This window comes from Anticarsia gemmatalis, chromosome 10 (assembly GCF_050436995.1).
Source record: "Anticarsia gemmatalis isolate Benzon Research Colony breed Stoneville strain chromosome 10, ilAntGemm2 primary, whole genome shotgun sequence".
Classification (NCBI taxonomy): domain Eukaryota; kingdom Metazoa; phylum Arthropoda; class Insecta; order Lepidoptera; family Erebidae; genus Anticarsia; species Anticarsia gemmatalis.
In genome coordinates, this window is record NC_134754.1 from 8,519,247 (window position 1) to 8,532,078 (window position 12,832).

The following is a 12,832-nucleotide window of genomic DNA, read 5'->3' on the forward strand; positions in this document are numbered from 1 at the left end:
TATCGTATGTCGTCGTAGAATTTAAAGGTTCAAAACACATTTTAACACTCTATTCCAATAAAAACGAAACAATCATCTTAACTATTTACTAGTCAAGACTATGGGTAAGTTAAATAATTATGAAATATATTTTTAGAACTCATTATTTTAGTACGTTTAGTACCTACTGTTAAAATACTTTAAACAATAGTTATAAGTATGATGATTGATAAAGTCTACTTTATTGACACAAAAGTATGACGAACGCCAGCTGGCGTTAAGGATTTTATTTGCTTTAAATTTAAATGTAACTGATTATAGGTATTTGACGGAACAAATTATAATGACGATAAAGGTTTTTAGAAGCAGAGTATTTATACTTATCACGTTTTATAAACGGGGCAGATTTTATAGACTATACTGAAAAATTATCTCTTCAACTACGGCTAATCGCCGATAGCAGAGCAACCTTCATAGGTATAAAAATTGTTACTCCGTTACTCTAAATTTATATACTTAGGTCACTATTTATATTTTGAGCCTTGACGAATCTGATTGTTTTAGACCCCATTTGGCGTTTTCATCGTAAAGTTTGGTCTTTTTGACTACTACATTCCTAAGAAAGTTTTGAAATCTGCGCTGAAAATATTTTCAATATCGTCGATCGAAAATTGTAAGTGTGTGGGAAAATGGCATTAGGATGTTAACATTTTCAAATATTTTTTACAACTTTCGACGTGACTTATAGAAACAGTCGTGTCTATATCGACTTATTTATTATTTTGGTGATAAAGTCTGATCCTTTGAAAATTTAAAACGCCAATAAATAAAGTTCTATCATGATTATTTTTCCATCACCAATGGAATTCCTGAAGGTCGTCCAAGGTCACCAGTTGTCTCCGGAAAAATTGATGCTGTGCGAAAATTAATTATGCATTTCAGTTTCCTGATACAAGAAAAGAATGACACAATCCTAAACATTATTTCCACTCTTAGATATAAAATATTAGGTAACAACATTTCGGATTAGAAGATTTTTTCTAAATGAACCAATTTTTTTTTACAATAATTCGAGAAGGTCCTCCCGCCGATTAGTGCAAACAAATGTTTGAAAAGTCCATCGTTTGTCTTCAAAATACGTGTATCAAATTGTGATAAAACAGGGATCTAGGATATAATGCGCATGAGCCCTTCGGAACAAATGGTCCCTTGATTTTTTATAAAAACTTTATAACAGCACAAAGTGTCTTTATAAAAATGCAGAATGGTTAATTCTTATTGATTTACAACCAAAAATTTACTAAAGACTGGTTTAAAATATGGAAAAATCACAAAATCCTACAGGTCGAGCTCAATAAAATCAATGCCGCCCGGCCGTAACGCATCTCGCTAAACAGCCGGCTATTATGTGCACGAAAAAAACTAATTAATGAGTTTCTCGTAATGCCGTTACAGTTTGACATCAAATGACTTTATTAAGATCCAAAACGTCAAAAATAAATACCGTAAACATTGGTTTTTCATCGCCTCAAGAAACAGGTTTTGCTTTTAAACACCTTGTTTTTAAGGGGTCTTCGGGAAAGAAAAAAAATATTTCGATCGGATAAAAATCTATCTAGATCATGCATAGGAATACCCGAGAAAACGATAAAGTAGTTTTCACTCACACGTTTACCGTTTTTCATAGTTAGGCTCAAAATATAAGTAGTGGCCCACGTATTAAATAGCGAAGCCGATTCAACTTTCGATCACGGCCATTGCAACTTGCGCCGAAACCTCAAGCTATCCAGGTTAAATGTTTGAACGCGTCAATGTCCACATTATTACCAAACTTATAAATAATTTCAACTCGAGTTTACCATAATTTTTCTAGACAATTCTAAAGTCCAATATAGATAATTAGAATTTTTATTAGAAATTCTTACAACTTATAAAATTGTAGAGTTGTTTGTTTGTTAGGTTGGACGCGCTAACCTCAGGTGCGAATTAAAAAAAAAAATGTTAGCTTATTTATTGAGGAAGACTATAACATCACGCTACGACCAATAAGAGCAAAGTACCAGTAAAAAATGTTACAAAAACGGCGAAAATTACGATCCATTCTCTCTTATGTGACGCAAACGAAGTTGCGCGGGTCAGCTAGTGTAGGTTTAATATATCTTTCTAAAGTTCCTAAGTGCCTCTTCTGTCTGTCTTATAGATACTGTCAGTTTTTATATATGTAGTGTCAATGCCAATCAATAGACACTTTTTAGTCATAGAAGTGTACCTATAGTCTCTATTGCATCTTGATCCTATAAAAACTTCTCTATACACATATTCTCGAAGTTTTTGTTCTTAATTAGGTATTACTTAATATACCATGACCAAGCTAAATTATAATTAAGCGATTTAGTATAACACCTATTAATTAGAGGTAAAAAATCGTATTATTTGGATACAAAAGTGCATAACTTAAATACTGGGATTTATTGTATCGTTAGCATAAGGTCACGTATTTTATTATTATTGGAATTAATAATAATTAACAACAAGTTAGTTTTCACAGTATGGTTTATAGTTCCTGAAATCGATGTATTATACCGTTTCCTACCACTGCTTCTCAGCAAGTATGGAAAAAAATATCACGTTTAGGAAAACAATATTTTTTAATAGTACTAGAATATTAACCGGCAACGAAAGGATATTATTTTACTTATAGTGTAGTGTTACCGTTATTTAAAAGAAGCTTCTTTATTTTTTTGATTATTCATTATTTTAACTTAAGTATATTATTTTATTGCAGGTCAGGTTCACAATTCATTTTTTAAAATCGTGAATTCTACTTAACTAATTTTGAACACATAACCCACGACAATTTGTAATATTCGGCGATTCTTTCCGACCTTTCTTTTCGGGATTACGGAAGATCTCATAATACAAGCATTTTTTATTTTTGAAATTATAGGTAACTAGCTGACCCGCGCAACTTCGCTTGCGTCACATAAGAGAAAATGGGTCAAAATTTTCCCCGTTTTTGTAACATTTTTTACTGGTACTCTGCTCCTTTTGGTCGTAGCGTGATGTTATATAGCCTATAGCCTTCCTCGATAAATGGACTATCTAACACTAAAATATTTTTTCAAATCGGACCAGTAGTTCCTGAGATTAGCGCGTTCAAACAAACAAACAAACTTTTCAGTTTTATAATATTAGTATAGAAATCGTATGGAAAAAAATCTTTAAGTGGCATTACATTAAACTGAAACAGTGGATTTGTTTTAGAAATGTTGTTATCATCTCCATGACGCATTCAGACGTATCAGTAGTAATTTGGCATAATTTACTCAAAATTGGAGTTTCGTGCTTACTCCCTATTAAGTAAGTCTTTTTATCTAGGTGCAATGGCAAACAAAACAAGATTTCCAAGTAATAAAAACGTACATTATTATCAACATATACATGCATTCATATTTGATTGCAAGAAAAAGGAAAACAGAATGCACTATAAAAAATACCTTAATGCTAAAAACACATGATGTTCTTAGTCATACGTAATGTTAATCAAAACAATTTTATATCCGTCTCAATTAGAGAAAATGTTAAATTATGGGGATTTAAATAAGCCCTTTCAATTTTTATACATCCATGCAAATTAGTTTTGTCTTTGACATAACTGACAATTAACTGCAATAGCATTGCTGGGCAGGAGCTTTCTCCCGGAACGAGGGAAAGAAATCTTTATTTTTTTTCTGTTACTTGTAACATACTAACTTAATAATAAATTATTTTGTTCTCCTTTGTTTTGCACAGCAATAAGATATGATAGTTATATGCAATAGATTCTTAATGCCCGCGACTTGGTTTGCGTGGAGTATTTTCTGACTTCCCGATCCATCCAATGTACGTAATTAAGATAATTACTGACATCATTTTATGTGCCGAACTTTAGTTCTAATCAAATATAATGATTAGTTCTTGCGGGAAATAATAACATACATCCATATTATTATATTCATCCGTACAAACTTTCGCATTCAGGTGTTATAAATTATTGAATTTTTATAACAGCCGAAATACAAGTACTATAATCAATTAAAATTGTCTACATACGTACTAACATACATATCTCTCCACAAACCAGTTACCTAATCTAACACGGTACCCTCTGGAAAGACTGGTTGTCAGACTTTCAAGCTTCTGACGGCTGGTAACGACTGTCAAATATTTTTGAAAATGACGGACGGAGCCTACAATTTACCGTGCCTTCCGAAACACGGGGAACTCGGTATGAAGGCCGGCTCGGTATATGGTCACCCATCTAAGAAACAACCTCGGCAAGCGTTGCTTGACCTGAGAGATAGATCCACGCGATATGTTACAATATTGTTCAAATAAAAATCTTAAGTCTTTTTTCGTTCTCGTGACATCGCGATGCGATTATTATAATAAAACCTTATAAAGGTGGAATGATTTCCATCTGTTTCAGTCAGTGTTTAACATTTGAATGAGACGATTGTGACCGTGAACATTTAGTGTGTTACCTGTTTTGTTTTGATAGTAAGTGTTTTTTAGATTTATTTGTTATTATGATTAATACGTAAAATTAGGATATTTTTTTATAATTTTAAGATATTATTATGTGATATGTTTTGACGTAGTGTTCATTTTACCATATTTTCATGTTTATTAACTAACTGACTCTAATAGGATTACGTTTAATAATAGAGTTACTAAATCAATTGCTAAGGTTTAAGGTACCATAGTCTCCTAGAACAGGGCGGTACCGCGCTCTAGTGGGCTCTAGCGGGTCCAAATGTGTACCTATTATACAAGGAAAGTGCTGGACTTCCTTTAAATTGAAAATTGCCGGTTGTCCATAAAAGTTTTAGACGAATTAAATTTTCCGGGATGGTTATTACTTATTGTTGTATGAAACACGGTGTTTCTTTAAGTTACGCAATATCTACTCTACAATGTTTTTTATACATACGAAAGTGAGTTCAATTTCACATTTTTACAAGGTAGGATAAAAATATGAAGTGGTTACAAAATTGCAAAATCGATGAATCTCTATAAATAAAGTGAACCGCTCAATGTAATTTAACTTTCATGTGTAAATTTTGTGCATGTCTTGATCAATAAGACTTATTATTTCAATTTTCAGTACTTCAGTAGGAGAAAAAAATACGAAAGAAATAAGAAAATAGTAAAAACATCAAAACTATCTACAAACAAAATTAAAACTCTGTTGCGAACTTTCGAATGTTTCATATTATCAATCAAAACACATCTCAACCGACGGTTCTTTTCTATAAGACTGTATCAGACCAATTAATTACTTTGACAATAGGATGTTGTCGGGACGACTAATTAATAAATTAAGTCGATTATTATAGAATAGTTATTATGCATATATTGTGAGTCTTAGATTATCCTTCTAGTTAATTGCATTAATGTCTAATAGGTACTTGTGCAATCGTAGCAGAGTTAGATGTTAGCCAGACTGTTTCTTTACACAAACACGTCAATAAAAAATGATGCAACTTCGGTTTCCCACTTAACATGAAACATCACTACATCATTACATATTATAAAACAAAGTCCACTCGCCGTGTCTCGTCTGTCAATTCGCGGTAAACTTAACTTTCCCGAATATATTTTCATGCGAATTTGACCAATAGATAGAGCGACTCCCGAGGAAGGTCTTTTGAGTATAATAAATTCATTTAGGTTTTGAGTAAAATTAGTGGACGAAGCCAGTTGTTTAAAATAAATCTGTAAAAACCCCAAGTCTCGCAGCTCAGTTTCTCTGCCGTAAGAAGTTGTGACATCTATGTAATACCAAGTCGATCAATCTATTTAGTCTCTACTTAAAGGACCTTCTGTCTTTAGTTATTACATAGGTAAGTTATTATCATGCCAATATTAAAAATATTTTACGTTTAAAAAAAATAGATCGACCTGGCCATCGACTTACTTTCCGTGTCAAATAATGATAAACGAGGCTATTAGGTATTAATAGTTTATTTTGATCTAGGTTAATGTATGTTTTACTTAAATACTTAATCTAGCCTCGTGGAAGCCTATCAAGCCAAACAAAATATTGGCGTATAGCACAGTGTTGAAAGGTTTGTATTGACTTCAAGAAATAACTTCGCAGATATGATCTAAAAGGACTGAAAGCCTGAAAAGGGTTCTATATCATTTCTTATACGGCTAGTATGCTTACTGCTTTTTGATATCATAAAATCAACTGATTCTGATGAAGGCTGGAGAATTTTGAAAACTCCTTTAAGTTAATCGTGTTACTTTTATTAAGGTAGTAACAATTCTTGCATAATTCTGTAAATAATGTCTTATCAGTACAATATAATTTTGATTTTCACGCTAGTTTACTTATTTGCTCTATGAATACCTGTTTCTAATGGATCTTTCCGTTGCTACTTTTTGTTTACTGTACACGCCAACGGCAATTAGATTTGTAGTTATTGGAAACGTGGAATGTGATTAAAATTGTAATAGAAATTAGAGATAAGCCACAATTATCGAAAACACAACGTCAGGGTTCAGGGCAAATTATAAAGTTACAAGCTTCTGCCCGCGAACTCGTCCTAGTGAAATGATTTTCCGGGATAAAAAGTATTTTATGTGTTATTTCAGGTTATAATTTATCAGTGTACCAAACATTGAAATCCGTCCAGTAGGTTTTTCGTGGAAGATTAACAAACATACATCCATCCATACTTACAAACTTTCGCATTTATAATGTTAGTAGAATTCTTAAAAGGAAAAATAATCTTATGCACCAGTTCATGTACATATGTAGAGTAGCGCAAATTTTACGTTCGTAATCTCAACCAGTAACTTCAATATAATATATTTTTCTGTTTACTTGTTTCAGCTTATACGTTTGAAGAATAATATATTATAAGATTAATGAAAGATGATCGTCACAAAAACGACTGAAGTGATAACAGAACCGGAGGAGAGCGTAGTTATCTTGAAGCCACAAGCAGCGCCCAGGAAATATGACATTGTGTACCAAAATCTTATAACATTCGGATATTGGCACCTTGCAGCCATTTACGGCCTGTATTTGTGTTTTACAGAACTAAAATGGGCGACGATGGCATTTGGTAAATAAACATTTGCATAAATATGTTCTTTTATATTATTGAGTTTCTATTCTACTGCTGGGCACAGACCCCCCCCTCTTCTCAAATCCAGTTGCGAATAGGATATGATCAACAAATTCTGAAGAGTCCTCTAAAGGTCTTGAAAATCATAAAGTTAACGTTTAATTAATATTTCCAGGCTTTTTACTATTTGTAGCAGCAGAAATAGGAATCACAGCCGGCGCACATCGTCTCTGGGCTCACAAAACATACAAAGCTAAACTACCTCTAGAAATCCTTCTGATGATAATGAATTCAATCGCTTTTCAAAACACTGCGACTGATTGGGTCAGAGATCATCGTCTACATCACAAATATTGTGATACTGATGCAGATCCTCATAACGCGACTAGAGGAATGTTTTATTCTCATGTCGGATGGCTACTTGTACGGAAACATCCTGATGTAAAGGGTCGAGGGAAAACTATTGAGATGTCAGATATCTATAATAACCCAGTACTGAGGTTTCAGAAAAAGTAAGTATGCTAAGGCTTGACGCCTTGACTAAGACATGGTATTTACTGTTTTATGGTTGTCAATGATCATAATAAAACTAGTTACTGATGACAATATGTATTTCATAATATTATTGTCTCTGTTTTAGGTATGCAATACCTTTCATCGGAATGGTTTGTTTTGGTCTTCCAACATTCATCCCAGTGTATTGCTGGGGCGAGAGCTGGTCCAATGCCTGGCACTTAAACATGCTCCGATATGTCTTAAATCTGAACGTTACATTCATGGTCAACAGTGTGGCTCATATTTATGGTAACAAACCATACGACAAAAGTATTCAGGCTGCTCAAAATCTTCTGGTGTCTGCTTCAACCTTCGGTGAAGGTTTTCATAACTATCATCATGTGTTCCCGTGGGATTACCGAGCGGCAGAGTTGGGCAATAACTGTTTGAACCTAACAACGAAGTTTATCGATTTCTTCGCAGCGATTGGTTGGGCGTATGACTTGAAAGCTGTCTCACAAGAGATGATTGAAAAAAGAGCAAAAAGGACTGGCGATGGAACAAACCTCTGGGGTTGGGAAGACAAAGATCTGAGTAAAGAAATGAAGAGTATGACACCAATTTTATTTGCAAAATCTGAATAGTTAAGTATACCTGATCTGTAAGAGAAGGTAACCTGTTTTGCAGACGAAAAGGGGATTAGTAGTTGAGTAGGTAATTTATTCAGTGAGAATGTAGTTTTAAATTGTAGAAAATAAATAAATTATTATGACATCTGTATTTTTTATACCACCAATTTTTTTTTCTATTATTTATGAAAACGTTAAATCTTTCCGACCTTGACATTGTTAGAGAAAGTATAAAAATAATACCTACTGACTTCCTTGCAGAAGAAACTAGAAGATTATAATCATTGTCTATACCACAGAGCACTTTATGGTGCAAACTTTTTCTATGGTTTGACGTTTATTGAATGTATTGTTGAATGTTTTTTTAGCGATTTTTAGAGAAAATATACACTTCCAACAAAATATCATTGAAAAGCAATGATAGAGCATTTATCAACTTTCTTTTTTTGACGATTAATATAAGATTATGTCGTGTACAACTTAGTAAAACGTTTATTTTAATTATCCTATTATGTGCTTGTGTAGTTGACGTGAAACCTGAAGAACCAAATCCCGATGAGGTAACAACGACACATAATATTTATATTTTATTAATTAAATAGTTTTTATTTGCAATCGTTTCATTCGCATAGGCCTTGTTTGTCACGAAAGCAGGTGTAATTACGAAACAAACTACCATTTCTCAGATGCCACCTAAATCATCTGAAAAAGATCTATCGTAGATTGGTCTATGTGATGTTTAAACTGAGTAAAATGAATAAACGTATATACTTAATGTTTATCGGTAAAAGAGTAGTACTCACTTAAGAAGTAACGAAGGAACGAACATGTATGACGATTATGTTTTTTTTACTTTATAGCTAATTAATCAGACTGATGCAATGCAGAACTCCCTGAGAAGTCGAAGGGTAAGAAATCATTTAATTTGTTTTTGTGGATGGTGCGTTCATTTCAATGTGCTTGTATGTTTCAGTCAAGTCCATTTACTGGTAAATATGGCACTGAAATAAGACTCGGAGATCTACCGCATCACGTAAGAATACATTCACTCAACTAAATGGTGATATAATTTCACGATTGTAGAAGCTAAGTATATAAATTGTTTTGACAACTCAATGCTTCGAGTAAGTTTTACCTTATGTTTGAAGTGTATATCTTCTGATGATCATCCATCTACAACCATCTGTTTCGTTAGTTTAAGCGCAACAAACAGAACTATTTAAAAGATAACATCGAAATAAGGTATTATTTGTCACTTCCGTGATATCATCTCAATCGTGAATCGGTCAAAAACCATGACTGTCTTCGGACTAATGGCTGTCATTACTGGGGTATAAATTACAGGTGACTGTTTGTTTGTCCAGGTTCTTATCTTTAGGCTGTTTGATAAAAAGGAGCGGATGTACCGAGCTTTTTGCGCCGGCAGTGTTATCGGCGAAAAGAAAGTGCTGTCTTCTGCGCATTGTTTCCTTTCCAATAGAAAAGTGTTAGTATTTTTACCCTATCTTACTAATAGATGAATAGTTCTGCAAGATGTTTTGTGTAATTGCTTTGAGTATATTTACATACGTTAACGTATGCTAACTAATAATGTATATGAAAATAGGTTCACCACATATTACATGGGACTAAAATTCTTAATGGCGAAACGCGGGTGTATTTCATGTACCTTCGGAGGCTAAGGTTTATGAAATGCACCTGCGTTTCTTACACCTTCGCGTATAAGAGGCGTATATATTTCTATATTACTAATACGTTAGTTTTTATTGTTAAAATTTGCAGCTTGCTACACGACTTAAAAACAGTGAGGGTAGTAGGAGGCATCGTACAGACTATGATTGTAAAGACACGTATAGTTGAACCCCAACAATGGCGGACGATTAAAAAAATTCAGTCGCAGAGGTTTTTTAGATTTCCTGCCTACAATCTCGGTGTATTGGTAAGTCTGTAAATTTACTTTTTACTACTATTATTTGCTTAATGACTAGAAATGATTTTACATCATCTATGAGTTGAGTCCACTGGCCCTGCTTTATCAGATAGACTCTGTTGATGTACCTTTAAGACAGTCTAAGCTAGTTTCGGTTATGTACGTTCTCTAACACTGTTTTCCTTCATCATTACGGAGCGTTTTTCCACCAAAGGAATCTCCAGGCTAGCAATAATGGACCAGCAGTAGAGCGTTGTCATAGAGCTCAGGCGTTTAAGTAGAGAAAAGTGACAGAGAGCAGAAATTATCCCTTATCCGTACTTAGTTTCTTTCTTCCTCATAATAGATTATGAACGAGCCCTGGCAATTTAATCAGTACGTGAATAAAATACCTTATGAATCGAAGGATCATGACTTTGACGGAGTTTGTATCTCTACAGCGGTGAAGGCTACTAAGGTGAGCCGTAGTTCCCACGATTTAGTTAAACAAAGCATGCGAATAGAATTACCTACCATAGACTAATTTGTATCTAATGTTTGGTTTTTAATTGCGTTTATTGTTACACCAGAGTTGATTTTTATCAAATGGATGTAAATCCCCTCGTAATATTTTTGTAGTAAGTTTCTTTAACGACGAAATTTTAATATAAATATTTATTTCAAATATTTAGATTACATTTGCACGAACACTTTACTATTTTATATTTATAAAGTTCAAAATTTGCCTATCGTACACCTTTGTAGGTATAATTAATATCTTGATCATAAATGAATGAGCCTATATTTACATAAGAACACAAAATTCACATAGATTCGTTCATATTTTGTTTTGAATTCTTGATGTCGTCATACATAACAATTATGTGCCTTAATTCAACCAACGTAGTTTATTTATTTATTAATAATATATGCTATATCAGGTAAAACGGTCAGATATAAATAAAAATAATAGACACTACGTATATTTATATATACGATAAAGGGCGTTTTGTTCACCAATTCAAATATATGAATTAAAATGATGACGCGATTATCTCACATTTATCGTGGCTGGACGTTTGTTTGAATAGAAAAGGGATATCAAAACGAACAATCAAACGGAATTTAATAGGCACAGAGTAGTACTTATGTTTAATTACGTATCTTGGTTAAGTCAAAAGAGTTGTGTTCGACATAAAAATACATTGTTTTAACACAGACGTTTTTAGACGTTAAATTTTTCTCAAAATATTTTTTTCTTACCCTGTCTAATATTTCCAGAGCTGGTCCTTGATCAAATATGTGTATACAGAAGAAGTTCAAATGATTAAAAAGAGGACTTGTGAGGGCATTTTACAACGTAGCTGCCGACATTACTTCTGCACCGAATTCGACAATAGGAACAAATATGCGTATTCAGTATGTACTATGTAAATAATATAATATGTCAAAGCCTCGTGCTAAAAGAAAATACATTCGTAAAAAATCACGCTTTCCCTGCATCGCAGAGAATCCTAGAATTAAAAAAAAAAGATGTTACTTGCAGACTGCGTCACGTGTACATGAATAAGATTTTAAATCCTGTGTCAATTTTTTTTGCATAAATTTACCAATTTTTTTGGGGACAATAACATCATTATAAACTTACATCAAAACAAACAACAACACATCAATGACTGTATGATTGATAAGAACTCATTAATAACTTTGTGAGTGACAAATAAACAGAATTAAAAAGGTTCAATTATGTCAGATTTTTATTGAATTTTTTGCATGGTAATGCAAAACGTTAGATAGGGTTTTGCACATGTCATTGAGGGTGAAGTCTCAGCTTATGAATTAAGCAATGTTTCATTCCTTTTCGTCATCACATAATGACAATATGGTATATAATGTAATAACTAAAGATAGACTTTGGAAATGACAACTCACGCCGCGGCGGTGACTGATATTACTATGCAGGTGCACTGACTAATGTCAGATTGATTTAGCCACAACTTCAACTGCTGCAAGACCTTAAGCTTAAGTCCTGGTGCGGAACGGCAAATGCTGTCCATTGCTGTCTTCCATGGAAATCTACCCTATCTCTTATCCTTACGGTTAAGTAACAGCGATACTAGAAAACTGCCATAATAATTGATTCTGTTTATGTTTCAGGAAACTGAAGGTGGGGGCCTTGTATGTCGCGAAACAGGCGATCCTAATGAAATTGATCCGAAGCAAGGAATCTTAGTGGGCATCACATCTGTCATAAACATAGGCATCCCTAATTTACATGTGCGAGTGGGCAACCACGCTAAATGGATAGAAGATGGAAGCTGGGAACTTAAATACAACCAACACTTGATTGTATTATGTGTATTGTTTACTTTATTAAATGTATTCCTGTGATCATTACCTGTATTTTTTATCTAGTTAAATTGTACATCTGAACATGACATTATGAGACTCAAAGCTTTACCTAAAGGTACATTATACAAGAGTTCTCCTATCTTCACATGCACATAAATGGTTTTAAATCAATTATTTTATAGCAGTATTCTTGATTTGATGATATTATTTACTTTGACAAAATGAACAATATAAGAGTCTACAAAATTAAAGACTTATCAAGAAATAAAGCACTTTATTCAACCAGATACAAAATAAAACTATGAACATTTACAAAATACACCTTATATTTTACAGTAAAATTAATA

At 33.2% G+C, this 12,832-nt stretch overlaps 2 protein-coding genes across 4 annotated transcripts; both read left to right on the plus strand.

Annotated features, from left to right (window-relative positions):
- The first annotated feature begins 4,442 nt into the window (after positions 1-4,442).
- On the plus strand, positions 4,443-8,367 carry LOC142976000 (acyl-CoA Delta(11) desaturase-like). Of its 2 annotated transcripts, none has more exons than XM_076119178.1 (4): positions 4,443-4,518; positions 6,863-7,097; positions 7,276-7,612; positions 7,741-8,367. In XM_076119178.1, the coding sequence occupies exons 2-4, from the start codon at positions 6,905-6,907 to the stop codon at positions 8,237-8,239; spliced, it is 1,029 nt and encodes a 342-aa protein (XP_075975293.1). In that variant the 5' UTR covers positions 4,443-4,518; positions 6,863-6,904; the 3' UTR covers positions 8,240-8,367. The 2 variants fall into 2 exon arrangements, with proteins under 2 accessions (XP_075975293.1, XP_075975294.1); XM_076119179.1 differs by lacking the exon at positions 4,443-4,518 and adding an exon at positions 6,523-6,728.
- A 141-nt stretch (positions 8,368-8,508) lies between these two features.
- On the plus strand, positions 8,509-12,527 carry LOC142976001 (chymotrypsinogen A-like). 2 transcript variants are annotated; one of them, XM_076119180.1, is made up of 6 exons: positions 8,509-9,257; positions 9,589-9,710; positions 10,007-10,163; positions 10,501-10,611; positions 11,415-11,552; positions 12,291-12,527. In XM_076119180.1, the coding sequence occupies exons 1-6, from the start codon at positions 9,162-9,164 to the stop codon at positions 12,522-12,524; spliced, it is 858 nt and encodes a 285-aa protein (XP_075975295.1). In that variant the 5' UTR covers positions 8,509-9,161; the 3' UTR covers positions 12,525-12,527. The 2 variants fall into 2 exon arrangements, with proteins under 2 accessions (XP_075975295.1, XP_075975296.1); XM_076119181.1 differs by lacking the exon at positions 10,501-10,611.
- The last annotated feature ends 305 nt before the right edge of the window (positions 12,528-12,832 follow it).

Bases quoted from the DNA above. Each gene is read 5' to 3' on its own strand.
- LOC142976000 (XM_076119178.1), top strand. From the start codon at position 6,905: ATGATCGTCACAAAAACGACTGAAGTGATAACAGAACCGGAGGAGAGC. The intron at 7,098-7,275 runs GTAAATAAACAT...TAATATTTCCAG, and splicing joins ATGGGCGACGATGGCATTTG to GCTTTTTACTATTTGTAGCA. The intron at 7,613-7,740 runs GTAAGTATGCTA...TCTCTGTTTTAG, and splicing joins GTACTGAGGTTTCAGAAAAA to GTATGCAATACCTTTCATCG.
- LOC142976001 (XM_076119180.1), top strand. From the start codon at position 9,162: ATGGTGCGTTCATTTCAATGTGCTTGTATGTTTCAGTCAAGTCCATTT. The intron at 9,258-9,588 runs GTAAGAATACAT...TTGTTTGTCCAG, and splicing joins TCGGAGATCTACCGCATCAC to GTTCTTATCTTTAGGCTGTT. The intron at 10,612-11,414 runs GTGAGCCGTAGT...TAATATTTCCAG, and splicing joins CAGCGGTGAAGGCTACTAAG to AGCTGGTCCTTGATCAAATA.